This window comes from Odontesthes bonariensis, chromosome 10, assembly GCF_027942865.1.
Source record: "Odontesthes bonariensis isolate fOdoBon6 chromosome 10, fOdoBon6.hap1, whole genome shotgun sequence".
NCBI classification, from domain to species: domain Eukaryota; kingdom Metazoa; phylum Chordata; class Actinopteri; order Atheriniformes; family Atherinopsidae; genus Odontesthes; species Odontesthes bonariensis.
Window position 1 is genome coordinate 7,316,631 of NC_134515.1, and position 16,845 is coordinate 7,333,475.

General features: G+C 39.6%; 1 protein-coding gene across 2 annotated transcripts in view; it reads left to right on the forward strand.

Annotated features, from left to right (window-relative positions):
• Positions 1 to 1,232: 1,232 nt before the first annotated feature.
• Positions 1,233 to 16,845, forward strand: part of LOC142390569 (plexin-A1-like) — a 234,820-nt gene continuing 219,207 nt past the window's right edge. For both annotated transcript variants that reach the window (XM_075476108.1, XM_075476109.1), the window contains exon 1: positions 1,233 to 2,486. In XM_075476108.1, the coding sequence (XP_075332223.1) occupies positions 1,311 to 2,486 (1,176 nt within the window). In that variant the 5' untranslated portion in view covers positions 1,233 to 1,310. The remainder of the gene's footprint in view (positions 2,487 to 16,845) is intronic.

Sequence of the window (16,845 nt, forward strand, 5' to 3'; positions counted from 1 at the left end):
GTAGTTGTTAGATAGAGGTTGTCCCTGTGGTGTGTTCAAGTGCAGTGTTGAGGCCCAGCAGTTGCCAGTAGTCCTTGACTTCAAATTGGTGTACAAGAGCCCTTGAACTCCCCAAATATGGGACAAAAATGTCTCACTTGAATTTTCAAATTCTCTGCAGCCGGGGTGTTTCACCCATTACCTTCATCACACAGTGATGGTAACAGAAGCAAGAGTGTGTTGGTACTTTAGTATGTGGAGCATCCACGCTACTTGTCAGGGCTTTACCTGTCCTCATGAACATTTTAGGATCAGCCCCGGCTTCCCTCCTTCTGAACCAGATAAGCGGATGGAGAAAATGGATGAATGGACGGATGTAATGGGAAATAGATGGATGGCCCATCTCCCTTTCTTTTACTCTCTCTTTTTCTTAGTTTTCATAGCAATCTGTCCCACCATCTCCACTGCCTTTTTATTGAACTGGTATAAAGCCAAATAGCTTTCACTTCTCTCCCTCTCACTGTCTCCTGCTTTATCTGGTTCTCTCCCTTCTTTTGTAGAAGGAGGCTCTATTTCTCTGCTCTGTTGCTCAGTAGTAAATATAATTCTGCATTCCCAATGCAGCCCTGCTTGTAATTTTTGGATACTTACCTGCTATCTGAGTGCACCACATCAATGGCTCAGCCTGTGCATGCTTTTGTTTGTGCATGGTGCATAGGTCTCCTTTTCTAAATTATTTTTTTTTCTTATGTACATATTGTTCCAGTGCATCTACATGTTTTTAGGTGTGCAAGTATTTCTGTGTGCATGTGTTCGGTCTTTTCGCAGAATCCTTTAGTACCTCCAGACAATCAATACTCAAAGAGAGCAATGGTTAGTCCTGTCTTCTTTTAAAAGATGCACTCTGTTGAGTGGTAAGAGTCAAGAAGTCAATAAAACAAAGCCAAAAGCTCTTTTTTTTGTGTGTGTGTTTCACATTTAAGCATCCGATCCTATTGGCTCTGAGTCTGTGTGGGGATTTTTATTGTGTCATGCATAAGACAAGTTCATGTACATATACACTGAGGTTTAAGTTTGCTAAGATTGTGCTTTGTTTCTCTCACAGGGCTGGTGGCAGATCAGACTGAGGATCAGGGGATGAGGTTATAAAAGCAACAGCAGTGAAAGGAGGAAAAAACAGAAAGGGAAGTCGATCGCTTGGAAACTTTTTTTTTTTTTTCTATCATTCTGCCCTGCAGTCTTCTAAGGCCCCGACTGACCCCTTCACGGATTGCACTTTCAAAAATACACACCAACACCCACTTGCTCACACACCCCCTCCCCTCACTGCCATGTCCTCCCACCTCAGCCCGTCCCTTCTCATCCTCCCCTTCCTCCTACTTCTCCTCTCCCTCTCCATGACTTCCACCTCTACCGCGCCACTCTCCTCCTCCCTCCTCTCCTTCTCTCCACCGGAAGGAGGGCTCACACATTTGGTGGTCCACAACAAAACTGGAGAGGTCTATCTGGGTGCACTCAACTGGATCTACAAACTGTCCGGCAACCTCACCAAGCTGCGAAGTCACGTTACCGGTCCTGTCACTGACAACCCTCGCTGTTACCCCCCTCCTGGGGTCCAGTCCTGTCCCCACGAGCTTGTGCAGACTTCTAATGTCAATAAACTCCTGCTTCTTGATGCTGCCCACAACCGCTTGATTGCATGTGGGAGTACTTCCCAGGGAATATGCCAGTTCCTGCGTCTGGATGACTTATTCAAGCTCGGCGAGCCTCACCACCGTAAAGAGCACTATCTATCCAGCGTTGCTGAGGCGGGCACCATGTCAGGCGTGGTGATCTCACCTGATATTTTTGGTGGGGGCGGTAAACTTTTTGTCGGCACTCCCATTGATGGGAAATCTGAGTACTTCCCCACGCTATCGAGCCGCAAACTAATGTCCAACGAGGAGAATGCCGACATGTTCAGCTTTGTGTACCAGGATGAGTTTGTCTCTTCTCAGCTCAAGATTCCTTCAGACACACTCTCCAAATTCCCGGCTTTTGACATCTACTACATCTACGGCTTCAACAGTGAGCAGTTTGTGTATTATCTGACCCTGCAGCTTGATACCCAGCTCACTTCACCAGATGCAAGCAGCGAACAGTTCTTCACCTCAAAGATTGTCCGTCTTTGCGTAGATGATCCCAAGTTCTACTCTTATGTTGAATTCCCCATCGGCTGCACTAAGGATGGAGTGGAGTACCGCTTGGTTCAGGATGCTTATTTGGCCCGACCAGGAGCCCGTTTGGCACGTTCTCTTGGTATTGAAGAGCACGAGGAGGTTCTGTTCACTGTATTTGCCCAGGGTCAGAAGAACAGAGCCAAGCCGCCCAAGGAGTCAGCTTTGTGTCTGTTCACAATGAGGCAGATAAAGGAGAAGATTAAAGAGAGGATTCAGTCATGCTACAGAGGAGAGGGAAAACTCTCCCTGCCCTGGCTGCTCAACAAGGAGCTCGCCTGCATCAACTCGGTGAGTGTTTCAGACGATTTTTCTTCCAGAAGTGTCTCTGTGATCAGAATTTGGATTTTGTGCTCATCTGTACTCTTACTGACTCTTGGAATTTTGTGGGATTGTGTGTGTGAGCTCAATATTTAACATGGAACAGTTCATTTTACATCGCTGTTGAGTTTCAAGTAGTTTCTTCTTTCTGGAATGAGAAATGTTTTTCACTTTTAGTGGATTTTTGTGGCTTAGTTTCTACTTAAGCTATAGAGTAGTTTGACAGTAGTCATGGCTTTAGGATGCATTCAAACCAGAAAAGTCCTCACCAGTTACTAATTTGTCTTTAGGTAAAAATGCTTAAAGATAACCGCTTCTAAGTTAATTATGGGGTATGTTTTAATTGTAAAGACATAAAAACTGAAATGTAAAGGAAAAGCTGCTAGTTTATCCTGGTAGGATGGCAGAAAAAGATCTCAGCATATCTTTAAAGAAGGCATAGTAATCTTTTCCATTTTGGTTTGGCCAATAGCAGCCAAAGTGTAGGTGCAATTGCATATTTAGAGCGAAATAAAAAAGCTTATTTAGTGGCATTTCTATGCAAGCACTATAGCACTATGGGAGAGGGTGGGCAGCAAATGCGCTACATTTAGGCCGATCAGCTTCAGAGAGATGTGGTGTTTATTCTGAAAATAAATGTCTCAAGTCTACCTCCAGTCGAGAAGACAAAGTTCTATATGTCTGTTCTATGTAAAGCTATCAGATGTGCAACTAAAATAACAAAATTTTAGCAAATTGACTCACAGTTGTAAAGCGCTGCGGGAAAACAGGTAGCCAGAGGAATTAAAACGTTTTCCTTCATTATTCTTATTTTTTGCATGATTGTTTAAATGTCTTTCTTTTTTATTTTAGTCTATGGCCAGCCATGTGTCCTGCATGATTTATTTAGTTATGCTTTAGTTATGCTAGTTATGATTTGTTTCTGTTTGTATTCATAGATGAGCCGGCCTAAAAGTGTCTGAGATACTTAAGTGCATGTATGAGTGTGTTTCCCGTCACCCACATGAGTCACACACACACACACACACACACACACACACACACACACACACACACACACACACAGCCCTGTATCCTCATGAATAATTCACCTGGTCTCACCTTCTGTTATTCAGTCGGTGCTCCATAACAACCTGCCATAAATCTCTGGACTACTTTCCACCTCTCTGTATCCATCTCCTCCCTCTTTTTCTCTCTGCTCTCCTATTATCTATTTCACTCTCATCTTTCACTTTAGTCTCATCATTTGCATAAAAAAAATCTTTCATTTTGCTAACCCCTTCCTCCCTGAGCTCCCTCTTTTATCATCTTCTTTTTTTTTTTAAAAAAAATAGTATCTCTTTTATATTTCTGACCTTTAACCTATCTGAATTTTTTTTTTTTTTTTGCTCTTTCTTCTTTTACTCCTCATTAGCTCCTACCCTCTCGCCCTATCTCAAGACTTTGATACATCACTGTTTTCGCTCTGCTTTCTCTTTGGCTTTGCATTGTGTGATTAAGTAGGGTGCATGTGTAAAGCTGAAGGCTGGATGGGATCTGGACATGAAATGTGGAAGGAAGACAATAGAAGGTGCGGTGATAAAGAGGAGCAGAGTCCTGGGGAATGACAGAGTCAGAGTCATGTGATTGATGAGAGGTGGGCCCAAGGTTTGCTAGTAAGGGAGGATGTGAACAGAATGGTGGATTAAAGATGGAATTGGAAGCAGAAAGAAAGAAGGAAGATGTGAGGTAATCCAAATAGGACCTAATAGGACCTTTGTTTCAAAGGTGTAAATCAGTCTGCTACTTTGGTTGAAACTTAAGTATCTGTAGAACAATTGGATGCATTGCAGTGAACTCAGGAATGAATCTGTTTGGCTTCAGTGGCTTCTACAACCTTTAGCGGGTCAAAAGATTCAAATCTAGAAAAAAAAAAAAAAAAGAATGACTTTATATATTAAAACAGAAGTTGTCCAGGTACACACTTGCCAGATGATGCATCTTCATGACCTTGGTGTACATTCCCATGCCTCCTTCAAAATACTTTTGGAAGTCCTTTAGGGACTTTGCATTTAAAGTCAACAGTAAACCAAAAATAAATAGCCCATGTTGAACCACAATTGGCGGTAAACATTATATTTTCTAATGATTAGTACAGTAGAATTGTCATGGTGAGCTGTCTATAGATATAGCCTCACAGAGACTGTCAAAAGACTATAGGCATAGCACAATGAGGCTCTCGGCTTCTGGATGATCTCTTGTTGCTGACAGTGATAGTTTGTTCATGTGAGGCAGCTTCCCTTCATGTATCCAAAGAATAAGAATAAATATAGGCTGTAGTGTCAGCATTTCCTAAATTTGTTTTCAGATTGTTTTTCCAAGTGTGAATTGCATACTGTATATGATAAATGGACATGGCGTAAATAACAACACTCATAGCCTATGAACTGCCACTTTGTAACCACAAGTTCAACATTCTATTGTTGCCTTATAGGATCCTTTGGAGCCAGAATATGGACAAGAAGGTGCAGCTGAAGAGGGATATTAATCCTTATTAAACAAAAATACCAATCTTTTTATTTAAAGTATTAGAGTATAGTATTGCTTAGATTAGTATTAAAAGTTAATGGCATTTGATGGAATTCCATTGAAGCCAGAGCTATTCTGGAGCCACACTGGAAAAAATCAAAGTCTTACCAAGTATATTTGTCTCATTTCTAGTCAAAATATCTCATTACACTTAATATAAGACACAACTGCCTAACAAGTACTATTTCAAAATGATATAGGGACTTGTTTGAAGACAATACATCTTGAATATCTTGGTAAATAAAAAAGTCTTATCATATATACGCACATATCATATGAAACAAGCTTTTTTTTTAAATTTGAAGAGGTTTTTAAGCTAATTTCAAGATCACTTTTATATCTCAAAAGTCCTAAATATAACATCTTATTTCAAGAAATCTTGACAAGCCGATTTTCACTAGTTCCATTGGCAGATTTTTTGCTTATTTCAAGCAATAACGTCTTGTATTTGTTGTTTTTCTTACTTATTTTTGGAGGGGCATTTTTTTCCAGTGCATCCCAAAGCTGCTGACAGTCCTGCACTTTAAATCACTTCTGAAGCCCAGTGGCTTCCTAAATCTTTTATATACACTCAATGGTGAGAAAACGTGTTATACATTCTGTGTGAGGAGTATCAGATGAATGCAGTCGGGAAATGTCTGTATCTAGGGTCTTCAGCTATAGGGAGAACTTATATATAATGTTGTGCAGCAACATTCAGAATTTGTATAAGACTGACCTAAACACATGATAGTGACATAACATTTAAAGTTTGCACCAAATATGTTCAAATGAAGTTCATTATTGTTGCTGTTTTGACAGATAGCTGAGTCACACTTTTAACCTGACTTTGTAATCCTGATTTCCAGGTTCACAAATCAAATGCTTTCCCAATGTTTTGAATCAAGGAGATAAAAGGGCAGGAGTTTATTAGAAACCTCACGGCTCTGATCACATATAACAACAAGGCTTTATACTGGATTCTATACTAGAATTTGATTCATGTTTCGAGTCTGAATTCACAAAATATGCATTTGAGGAACATATAAATAAATATAAGAAAACCTGATTTCTGGTCAGATGTTAATGTTCTCGGTCCACTGATTCTTCGACAGGGTTGTAAAGATCCCTGTCAAGATCAACAGTCTTTAATTTAAGATTATATTCACTTGTTACAGTCCCAATCCCATGACTAATGGTGGCAGCCATGTTGAATCTCTTTGCCACTCAGGGGAACATGTCTAAATAGAACAGTGATGTAGGTGTATTCCCTCTATTAGCAGGCAGGTGAACTGGATGATATCTCTTAGTTGCTGGCAAAGAATTTTTTTTTTTTTTGCAAACCACTTCCACTTTTTCTGGTATTTGTTTCTTTTATTCATTTGTTCTTAATGCTGTTTTTCTACCACCCGGTGGGTACTGCCCCCTGAAAATAAAAAGTTTCACTTCACTCAAAGAAAGAATTTGAATTTGTCTTTAACCACAAGCAATGTTTATAATAATAACCCATATCAAACTAAAATCCATTGATATGTAGCACTTAGTTCTTGCTGTAACACTATTCCACTGAGAAAAGTGGTTATACTGACATTGTCATCATATGTTTCATTAACCTTTGGTCCAAGCCCTCCCATTTATATTGCACTACAAAATGTTGACATGCTAAATTGGGAGAAAAAAACGTCTGCTGGCTGCTTGAAATTCAGAATCACATTTGCTTATTTTGATATTTTTTTTAAAAGCATCAATACTACATCTCCATCACTTGCCTTCTGATGTTGTGTAAGCACCATGTGGCCTTGTACTATAAAGTGCACTGTATATGCATTTGATTATGCAAATGAGTGTACAGTTACATGATTGTCCTTTATGGCCATCTGTCGTTCTGCCTGCGATCGATCAAGGTCGTGTCAACGGAGCTCGCTCTGGGATGTCACTGTGATGAATTTATCATCTCCGCATGCAGGCGTGTTTAAAGTTTCCTTATGAGAGCGATGACGGCTCGTCGCCTCTGCACAAGTGTCATGTGGAAACTTTGATACCGTCTCCTTTTAACAGACAAGGTTGGGTGAGCCAACAAGGTTGGGTGAGCCAACACTCACACGCTACTATTTACCTGGAAGCTGCCAACCTTGATCACCATTTTCACCACATAGCAACAATTCAAAAGGTTTAACCTTCAAATTTGATTATCGCACAAGTCCCGTAAAACATGCAAACGAGCGGCACGTGGCCAGTTGGAGGAAAGTCATATCCTGCATTTTATGCTCCAATTCTCTGCCACATTTGATAGGGTTTCTCCGCCTCCTTGCCTGGTGGTCAGTGACAGCAGATTGAACATGTTTTATAAAGGGACATGGACAACAAAATGGTGATTGAGGTGAGAGAAAAGGGAGACGTGAGATAAAGCAAGGACAGAGATGGAGAGAAAGATAGACACGCAGATAGACAAAGGTTGGTTGTCATCATTGAAGCATCACTCAATCTATGCTCAGGATGAACCAGTCAGTTCCCAACATTAAAGCTGATTTATGAGCCTGATGGAGACAGAGATCTGTGTTTATAGAAGTGTTTCTGATGTCCATAAGACAGAAATACATATAAACATTCTTAAATCTATTAAAAAATTCTATGTCCACTTCTGGGACATTAAACACAGTCCACGACATTCAAATGCAGTTTATCATTCAGCCCAGGCTATCCACACACTTCATGACAGTCAACATGCACCTCACTGATTCCTATGGCTGATCCAGTATAGTGTGTATGTGGGGAAGGGCTACATTAAGGAGAGTAATGCTTTGAGAGATGACATTAAGACAATGTTACTCTATGAAAGCTTCCAATAAAGTTCTTATCCGTCTTACACTACAGATGGAAAGAAGTCAATCAAACTCTTCATTTTTCATTGAAGATAGATTATTAAACTAAACTTGGGGGGGGGGGTTTAACACAGATACCGCTTAACAGTCTTCTTTATTCAGAGTTTGCTGGTAGCTCCAAAGGCTCATTTACAGCATTGTAAAATTATTTTTAAATGATTTCTTTTAACTGGAGTCTCCAGATGTTAACTGACCTGGACATCTACTTCTAATCATTCTTTGACTTTAACTTCTGTCTTCAGTGTGTGAAATGTGCCTCCATATTGGCTCACCAACACAGATGGCCTATATTTATACTACAATCGGCTCAATGCCCTTGATAACACTTGAGAATATATGCTACCTCCAACTAATTGGCTGCACAGTGACGATGTGGATACTTCTTCTTATTCAAGAAAGTGTTTTTTTGTTTTTTTTCACAAATAATTTCACCATATTTTGAATGGGTTTTCTTTTGGACTGTCAGCCATTCTGCTGATTCGGTGTGAAAAACTCACATCTCCGCATCATGATGGGTGTGTCTCAAACTGCAGTTCTCTCGCTTTGCAACTTTATGTCCACTCACTATTAGGAGGAGGCCAGTGTTGGTCTTTGGGGAATTAAACTGAGTGGTGGGTGACCTTCTCTGGCTGTGGGCTGCCGTCCAGCTCTACAGCTCAGTGTGCCGGCCGACCCAGCAGTGCGACAGCCTTAGCATGACTAATGAGATGGATTCAGGCAGAGAGGGAGATAGAGGATAGTATCTTTCTTTGTGTGTGTGTGTGTGTGTGTGTGTTTAGGACTCGCTTCATCTCCATTTTTGTGTGTTTCACCCTCTCTGTTCTCTTTTTTGTGTGTGTGTGCCCACCTCTTATCCTGCCTCCAAAGAAGCAAGACAAAACAGCGGTGAAAACAAACGGAAGAAAATGGGGTGATAATAGGAGTGTGTGAGTGTGTGTGTGTGTGCGCATTGTCTATAATAACACAAGGTGGATGTCAGAGGGAAAATGGTCTGCAATAACACAGAGCAGGAAGACTCTTTTATTGTTATTACCCTCTCTATGAATGACTACCTTACTCACCCACTCTGTCTCTACTTTTTCCAGAGAATGGTGTTTATTAATATCTATCATTGTTGATCACTGCTGGCCAGGATTACAGTGTATTTCTCTGGCACTTTGTATTCTGTCTTCCAGGCAACTGGTGACTGAGTGTGCGCATTTGCTGCATCCTCTATCTCCCCACTGTATCTTTGGTCTCATTATCGGTGGGTCTCAGTGGATGGATCACCCACATTGCATCATTCTTTCAGCCTGCTGCGTGGGGAATATTAATGCTCTAATGGTGGCCCTTACATCACGCACACTAATATTTCTCTAATGATGTGAATAATCTGTCAGTCATGTGTTAAAAACAGGCGGGTCATTCCACGCCAACCCGCCCAACCTTCTCCTCTTTTAGCCTAGTTTTGAAGTTGGTTAAAGCCAGGTACAAGCCTGCTGAAGATTGAGGGCAATGAAACTGAACCAAAGCAGTAAAGTTGTGGTCAATAAATAAAAAAAAAATAAAAAAATTGAGCTGAAAGATTATTAAATCAGGTTTTGATTCAAGAATAAATCCTTTGAGATTCATAATCTTGTCTGTGGTGTTATTGTTTAACATATGAGTGCCGTCCTACAGCACCACCGTAACCCTCCACATGCATTGGCAACGTCTGGTTAGCATGAGCTGTGGCATCTCAACTTATCTCTTCTCAAATTAGCTGCTGGTGGTTGTAAGTGATTCTAATCCTCACAGCTTTGTGTACTTTCTTTGTGAAATGTTGAACACCTTGATTTGAATGATGAACCATTAATAGTTCAAATCCAGAATCTTTCAGTTTAACTAGTTCACTAGTTCAGTTGTTTGTCGCAGTGAATAATTGAATGCTCTAATACAATGCTTGTTATGAAGAGCTTACCTTTGAAAACGATCAATTCTGCTGCTTAGTAGGGCTGAGCAATTTTATCAATACTGCGATATATGTCGATATTTTGTTTCCCGATAAAGTATCGATTTTTCAGCCGCGAGTATCGATTTTTTTTTTTTTTTGTAAAGCAAACTTTATTGAAAAGTCAGACATTAAAATTAGTGAAAACACAGAACATTAAGGTAATACAATGCAATGCCAGGAGGTCACATTATACAAAACAGTAATAAATTAGTTCATAAAAGTGTTATATAAAGTGCAAAGCTCTCACGTTTGTGACATGTTCGTTTGTTTATGTTTGTCTGGTGGTGTTGTCCTTCCGGTTCAAAGGACGGACCACCAGTCCAATCAGCGACGATTCATGTCAAATCACACTGTCCCTTTTTTCCCCCCAGAAAATTATGTAAGTGTATCAAATCGAATCTAATCGTATCGTTGGCTGAATATCGTGTATCGTATCGTGAGATTAGTGTATCGCTACAGCCCTACTGCTTAGTGCATTAAACATCATTAGTTGTATGTATCTTTGCATAAATGAAACCTCAAAGGCCTAAAAAGAGCTACTTCCTATTTTCCCAATTGATGTGCTTTATTTTGACACTGGTGTTGTGTCTAGAAGTGCAGCTGAAACATAATTGTACAGGCCAGAGGTAAAAAAATTTGGACTAAGAAGGAGACCATGTGACTTGTAAAGATTTCTTTTTACAATATATTGATTCATGGTGTGCTTGCTACACAGAGGTGAATTGCTGTCAGATGTTGTGTAGAATGTTGCCGCATGGGAGGGGAAACAGTTTTTGACGAGGTGCCCTTTTCTCTCCTGCCTTTTTTGTCGTTTTGATTCATGAGACGGCAGAATGCCACACAAATCAAGGCATTTCGGGGATTTCAGCCGCAACACACACCCATATGTTTTTGTCTTGTGAATATTTTTCTGCTTTAAGCTGAATCCATGGTGCCCACCCTGCTGAGAAATCTTCCTAATTAATAAAAAGCTCTACATGGGGAGTTTTCTCAAACGTAAGAATAAGAATGAATGGTGCCTGTGAACTAAATCTAATGAACAGTGGTGTTCATTGTTAACTGTAGCACATGACAAAATAGATTAATGGTGGCCACAGGGCCCATGAGATTGTCACTTTGTGGTGGATTTGGAGTGTTTTGGCTGCTTAGCCTTTAAGCTGTATGAATTGAATCTGAAGTGACCTTTTCTCTCAGAAACCAGTAGTGAATGATTTCTTAGTAGAAGAAGAACAAAAATATCAGTGGTGATACTACAGTGTAAGAGGCTGAGTGCAACGAATACTTATTGCATACTTATTTGTCAAAAAAGTCTTGAATTGGACTTGGTGCAGCTGTTCACCAAACCCTAATTTTTTTCTTGTCTCCGTGTCAGATATTGTTGATTCGATGTCACAAGCAGGCTTCTCGGGAGAAACGAGGCTGTGAAAGTTCATTCATATCTCTGCTCAGCTCTTTAACTTGGTCAGAAAGCCAACAACCGCCTTTCTAAAAGGCTGTGCTGGTTGTTCAGGACACAAATCTCTGAAGCACACTCACAAACTGCTGATCTGCAGCATCTAATGAAGAGTGTAATTATTTATTGATGAGCATTTATGCTGTGCTGTGTTTGCGGGGTTTTATGACATCTATGTATGCACGTGTGTTTGTGCAAACACATGCATTCAGTAATGCATATTTGTTTATTTAATTATTCATATGTGTGTATATCTGACTTCAACGGCATGTATTTTTGTGTGTGTGTGTGTGTGTGTGTGTTTTGGTTTTCCTTCTAACTGCTCAGAAAAGCTTTGTGAGACGAGATAAAGTATTCAGACCTCTCCCGCACAAGCACACATGATGGTACATACATCACAGTGAACGGCTCATTTTTGTATGATCATTTGAATGCATAGCATCTATTTTAAAGCAATACTATGTAACTTCTCAAAAAAACCATTATGGAGCTCCCCCTACAGGCTTGGAGGTAATGTACGGTTACTTGCTTGCTTCATCAGTCAACGTCTTCTTCTGTTTCTTCGGTGCCTCTGCCATGATGATCGTACTGACAATGTTGCACTAGCTTAGCCTTTTAGCTGGGAGCGCGAGAGGGGTCTATTTGTTTTTGCGGTAGGTGTGCCAGAAAGCAAGTCGAAGTACTTCCGCTCAGCTCCCGAGCCGCTCCAGCAAAGTTACATAGCGCAGTTTTTCCAACTCAGACCCCCGAAGGGCATAGGAGACAGGTCAATCGTAATATTAAAACTCATTCTAGCCGCACAATTCTTTTCAAGCTGTTATTTTAAGGTAGAAATGTTACATAGTATTGCTTTAATTCAGATGATGAACCAAATTCACCGAAGTTTTAGAAGTATGTGCTACATTTGAAGTAATAAAAACAGAAATGATTCAAAGATTCAAAAAGCTTATTTATTTATCCCGAGGGAAATTGCTGTGCAACAGTTAAGGTACAAGGGGGAAAGTACTAAAGTAAAAAAAAAAAAAAAAAAATAAAGCTAACATAAAATAACATAAGTAACTGAATACAATATGTGCAGTAGTTAGATAGTTTAGCTTTTGCATTGTGCATGTTTAACAATATGCTGTCACCCCCCTCTTGTCTCATCATTAACCTGCAATGGAAGAAAGGATTAAATGAATCAAATACCAGCCACTATCACCTTTTTTAGCCTGTAAGAACCCATTGGTCATCCATAACTCTGTCTAATTGTGCATTGCATCCCATTTAAGTCCTGTCTGCCTGTTAGAATAATACAGCTGCATACAGCTGGAGCTGTGTGTTTGTATTCTCTGTGTTTTGTTTGGATTGTTTACCCAAATCCATGTCACAGCCCCTCCCCCTCTTTTCCCTTTCCATATTTGTCAGCAACAAGCTGAACTGCAGTTGTTTAGAACTTCATATTTGTCATCTTAGCAATGGTGTTTAACAAAAAAAAAGAAAGGCTGTGCGTTGTTGAGCAGGAAAACCCCCCCCCCCACAAAAGGTTCTAATTTGATTGTCTTAAAATAAATGTGGTTGTGACATCATACATGTGGCACTGATTCAAAACTCAACATCCCCATTCAGCCAAGATGTACCCAAATATGAATTGCATTCCATATCCCCCAGCGCTATGCTCTCATATTTAGGTGAGTTTCTGTACGTGTCTGTAATAATTGCATTACAGCTGTCAGGGAAGGTTTTCGATCAGATTACACAGATCACAGTAGGCAGGGCTCAGATGGACAGAGCCTCATCTGGCTCATATTACATAGGAAGTTCATTTTGGCAAATTCCCAGATGTGATGTTTGCCTACATTTGGTAAATGTAGGCCAAGAATAGCAGATGTGTTCCACTAACAAAAAACGTTATAGCATCTGTCGGCCGGCGTGGATGTCGAGGATGGACCAATAAAGTATCTTAGCCCTTTGAATAGTCCTTAAATATAACATATTGTTTTGTACTGGTTGAAGCACAGTTGCACATAAACTATTTTTCAGACAAATTACAATATTGGCGTCAATCAAGATCATTATGGAAAAGTTACAGTTCCATTAAAGCCTAGAATATACGCTATGACCTCCCATGATTACAGGTAGTTTGGTACATTTCAAATATTTATCTATAAATTTAGAGAAATATATAGATATCCATATCGGGACTTAGCCATTCAGGCAGAAGTGTGAATCCCTTCTAGGGGTTATAGTCCACCTTCTGTTCGGCAGCTTTTTGTCCAAATCTAATTGACAATTTTGTTTGATTCTTAAGAAAAGCAGAAATCCGAATGATAACTTTTTTTTTTTAACAGTGGATAATCAAATAGAAATCTGGCAAAGTTAGAAGAAAAAAAACTGGCCCGATTGTCATAAAATCCAAAATAAAGAAAAATCTTTGTACTTGGATTGATCAAACTACCTAACTTTTAAAATTCAGGCATATTCAAAATCTAGATGCATGAAATACAACCCATTGATCCTGATGCAGTGCTTGAGGCGCACCTCCATCTATTCGCCAATTTAAATGAAAATTGATGTGGCTGTTTTTGCATTATCCTGCAAAAAGATCAATAAATGGAACTAAAAAAAAATAACAGATAGAAGCTACACTCACTGCAAATGAGGCTAAATATTGTTGAAGTTTGAGAAAGCCAATAGATTTCCTTAAAAATAAAAATCATTTTTTTACATAAGATATCCTAAACATAGATCAACATTGTAGTCATGACTCCATATTCCTTTTTTTTCCCACACATATCCCAAAGCCAGTGAAGAGAAGGCACAGTGCTTAAAATGTGCAACACTGTTGTCAACAAATAACTGTGCCAGAAAGAAATTGACACAGCAGACTGAAGCTTCCATGTGGAATTAGCTCAGCTGATGGCCGAGGCGATCTGGGGTGAAGCAAGCTGCAGTCCCACTGTGGCACATTAACCCATATGGCCAACTGATACTCAAATGCTGGAGCCTAGCCCTCTCTTCCCACAGATCTCGGTCTCTGTCTCAAAGGGATTGCTCTGCGTTGTGTGTTTTTGTTTATCTGCACACCTTCAAAATGATGAAATTATGACCCAGAAAAATATCCCACATGGGGCTCAATCTTGACAGTTGCTCCACCTTGCTTTTTAAGCTCCCCAGTGTGGCACTTAAAGCAGCGGGGCTCACATTCATGATTCAGACTCTTCATTTAAACTCCGCAATTAAACCAATTATCCCAAAGGAGTATTTCAAGGTGTTTTAAAATATATTGAGTGTGACAAATGTTTGAGCTGATGAGGCTTCCCGGATCCCTGCTTTGAGCAAAAGTGGAAGGGATGGTAAAATAGATTCTATTTAAGTAGCTCGTCTTTCTTGTCTTGTCACCCACTTAAAACACTTTATGGTGTAAGCCATATTCTCTCATTTACACAGGGATTATATTGTGTGTATTTAGTACAATTCTCTATTGCACACAATTCACACACCATTGAACACATCGTTGTCAATCTGGAGTTCAGTATCCTGCCCAGATCCCTTTAAGACGTGGACTGAAAAAGCCCCTGATTGAACCGTAAACCCTCCAACTGGTAAGCGATGGTTGTGTCTCATAAGCAGCAGTTTTTTTTTTAATTTAGAGAGAAAGTTAGGATATAACCTTATATTTGTTACAAGGGGATTTTACATTGTAAGTAAAAAGTTTGAATTTTTATATTTGAGTGTAGTATATGAGTATTTGCAAATATTAAATATAGTGGTGGATTTATGACTTCACCACATAAAATTCAGCTGTCGGACCTTTTTTGCCTGTCCTGTGTGGGGCTACTGCTTTCCACATTTAGTTGAATCTCTCTTGCTACTTATTTAGATTTAACTGCCAAAACAGTTTGAGTTCAAATAGACCTTTTTGTTAGAAGGTAAAATTCTAGTATCTGAAACTATGCTCCCCCCCCCCCATTGCCATTGTATTTTTGGTCTCTAAAGGAAATGAAAAAATAAAGAAATTAAGATTTGGAAGGTGCGTTGGCCCGGTGATGGACTGGCGACCCTGTTTCTGTCCTTCTTTTCTGGACACTGAGACTAGAGAATTACTTATTCCTACCCAGTCGGGTATGATTTATTAACTTTCAGCAACTCATCTACATGTGCTCACACTCATGCCTGTACACTTCCGGTGTGTCACCCTTACCCAGTTCGTATTGCAACAAGAACACAGATGGAGAGCTCTGCTCCAACTTAGACACAAACATTAGTTCCTATGTTGCATACCCTACTTCTCGACCAGTGATAGCTGGGATAGGCTCCAGCCCTCCTGCAACCCTAAAATTGGATTAAGCAGGTATAGAAAATGGATGGATGGATGGATTTGGAAGGAATGGTTGTCATAATTCATCTTTTTGGCAATAAAGTCCGTGCTGCTCACTTTTAGTAAAAGAAATGAAAGCACAATCACTCTCACACACACAGACACATATTGAATCTTAAGGTTTGTGGGTTTTGAAATTGTTAGGATGTTTTATAGAACATGAAACTTGCCAACAATTTGATTCAGTTCACAATTATGCATGTTGTTTTTTGTCATAGTCAGGGTGAGGTTGAAGGAAAAAAAGAGAAAGAAAGATTATAAAAAGACAGGAAAATGGCATAGGAATCACTCAAGAATATGAGAAAACGATAAGTAACAAACGGAGCAAAGAAGCTGCAGAATAAATCTAGCCACAATCTAGATGTTGAACTCTTGGCATCCCAGCTATTCCTCCAACTCTGACCTGTGGGACTGAAGTGTCTCACTTTCTCTCTCTCGCCTGAAGCTTTTCCTTCCACCAGAGCGCATCTCCTTGCTGCCAGGCTCTCCCTTAATCCTCCTCACTTCAACCAAGCCAAAACAACAGATGCCAAAATGTTGAAGTCTCTTTCCTCCACTTTTACAAAAATGTTTAAAATATTTCACCAAAAAAAAAAGATAAAGATACCAAATGTAGTGGACCCAGTGTTTCCATCGACCTGGCTCAGGTAAACAGTTGTTTTTCATGCTGTCTTACATTGTGGAGAGAAGAATGGCTCACATGGCAAAAAAATAATCTTTTCCAGAAAAGATTAATTGCAGAATAGACATTTTTCACTTAGTTTAATTAAATTAGGAAATATGTTCTATGTAAATGTTTACATTTGTCTGAAAATGAATTTAACTCAGCATAATTATTTTCAGGAGGGATGCCTTCTTAATAGGGAACGACACGATATTTGGAATGTAGCTTCTGAGAAAACCACTCTTGTGGGCTGTTTGTGTAGAAAAAAAGACGGTATGTTAAATGCATTTCTCTTATGATTAAACATGAAATATCTGAAGAGAGTTATGATTAACAGTTTGAATGATCTATACTGAATTTCCTGTGGTTTACAGTCAAATAATCAAACTTTGACAAATGCTGGATCCAGTGCAAACACCTGTTTAAAGTTTAAAGAGTATGTCATTTACCT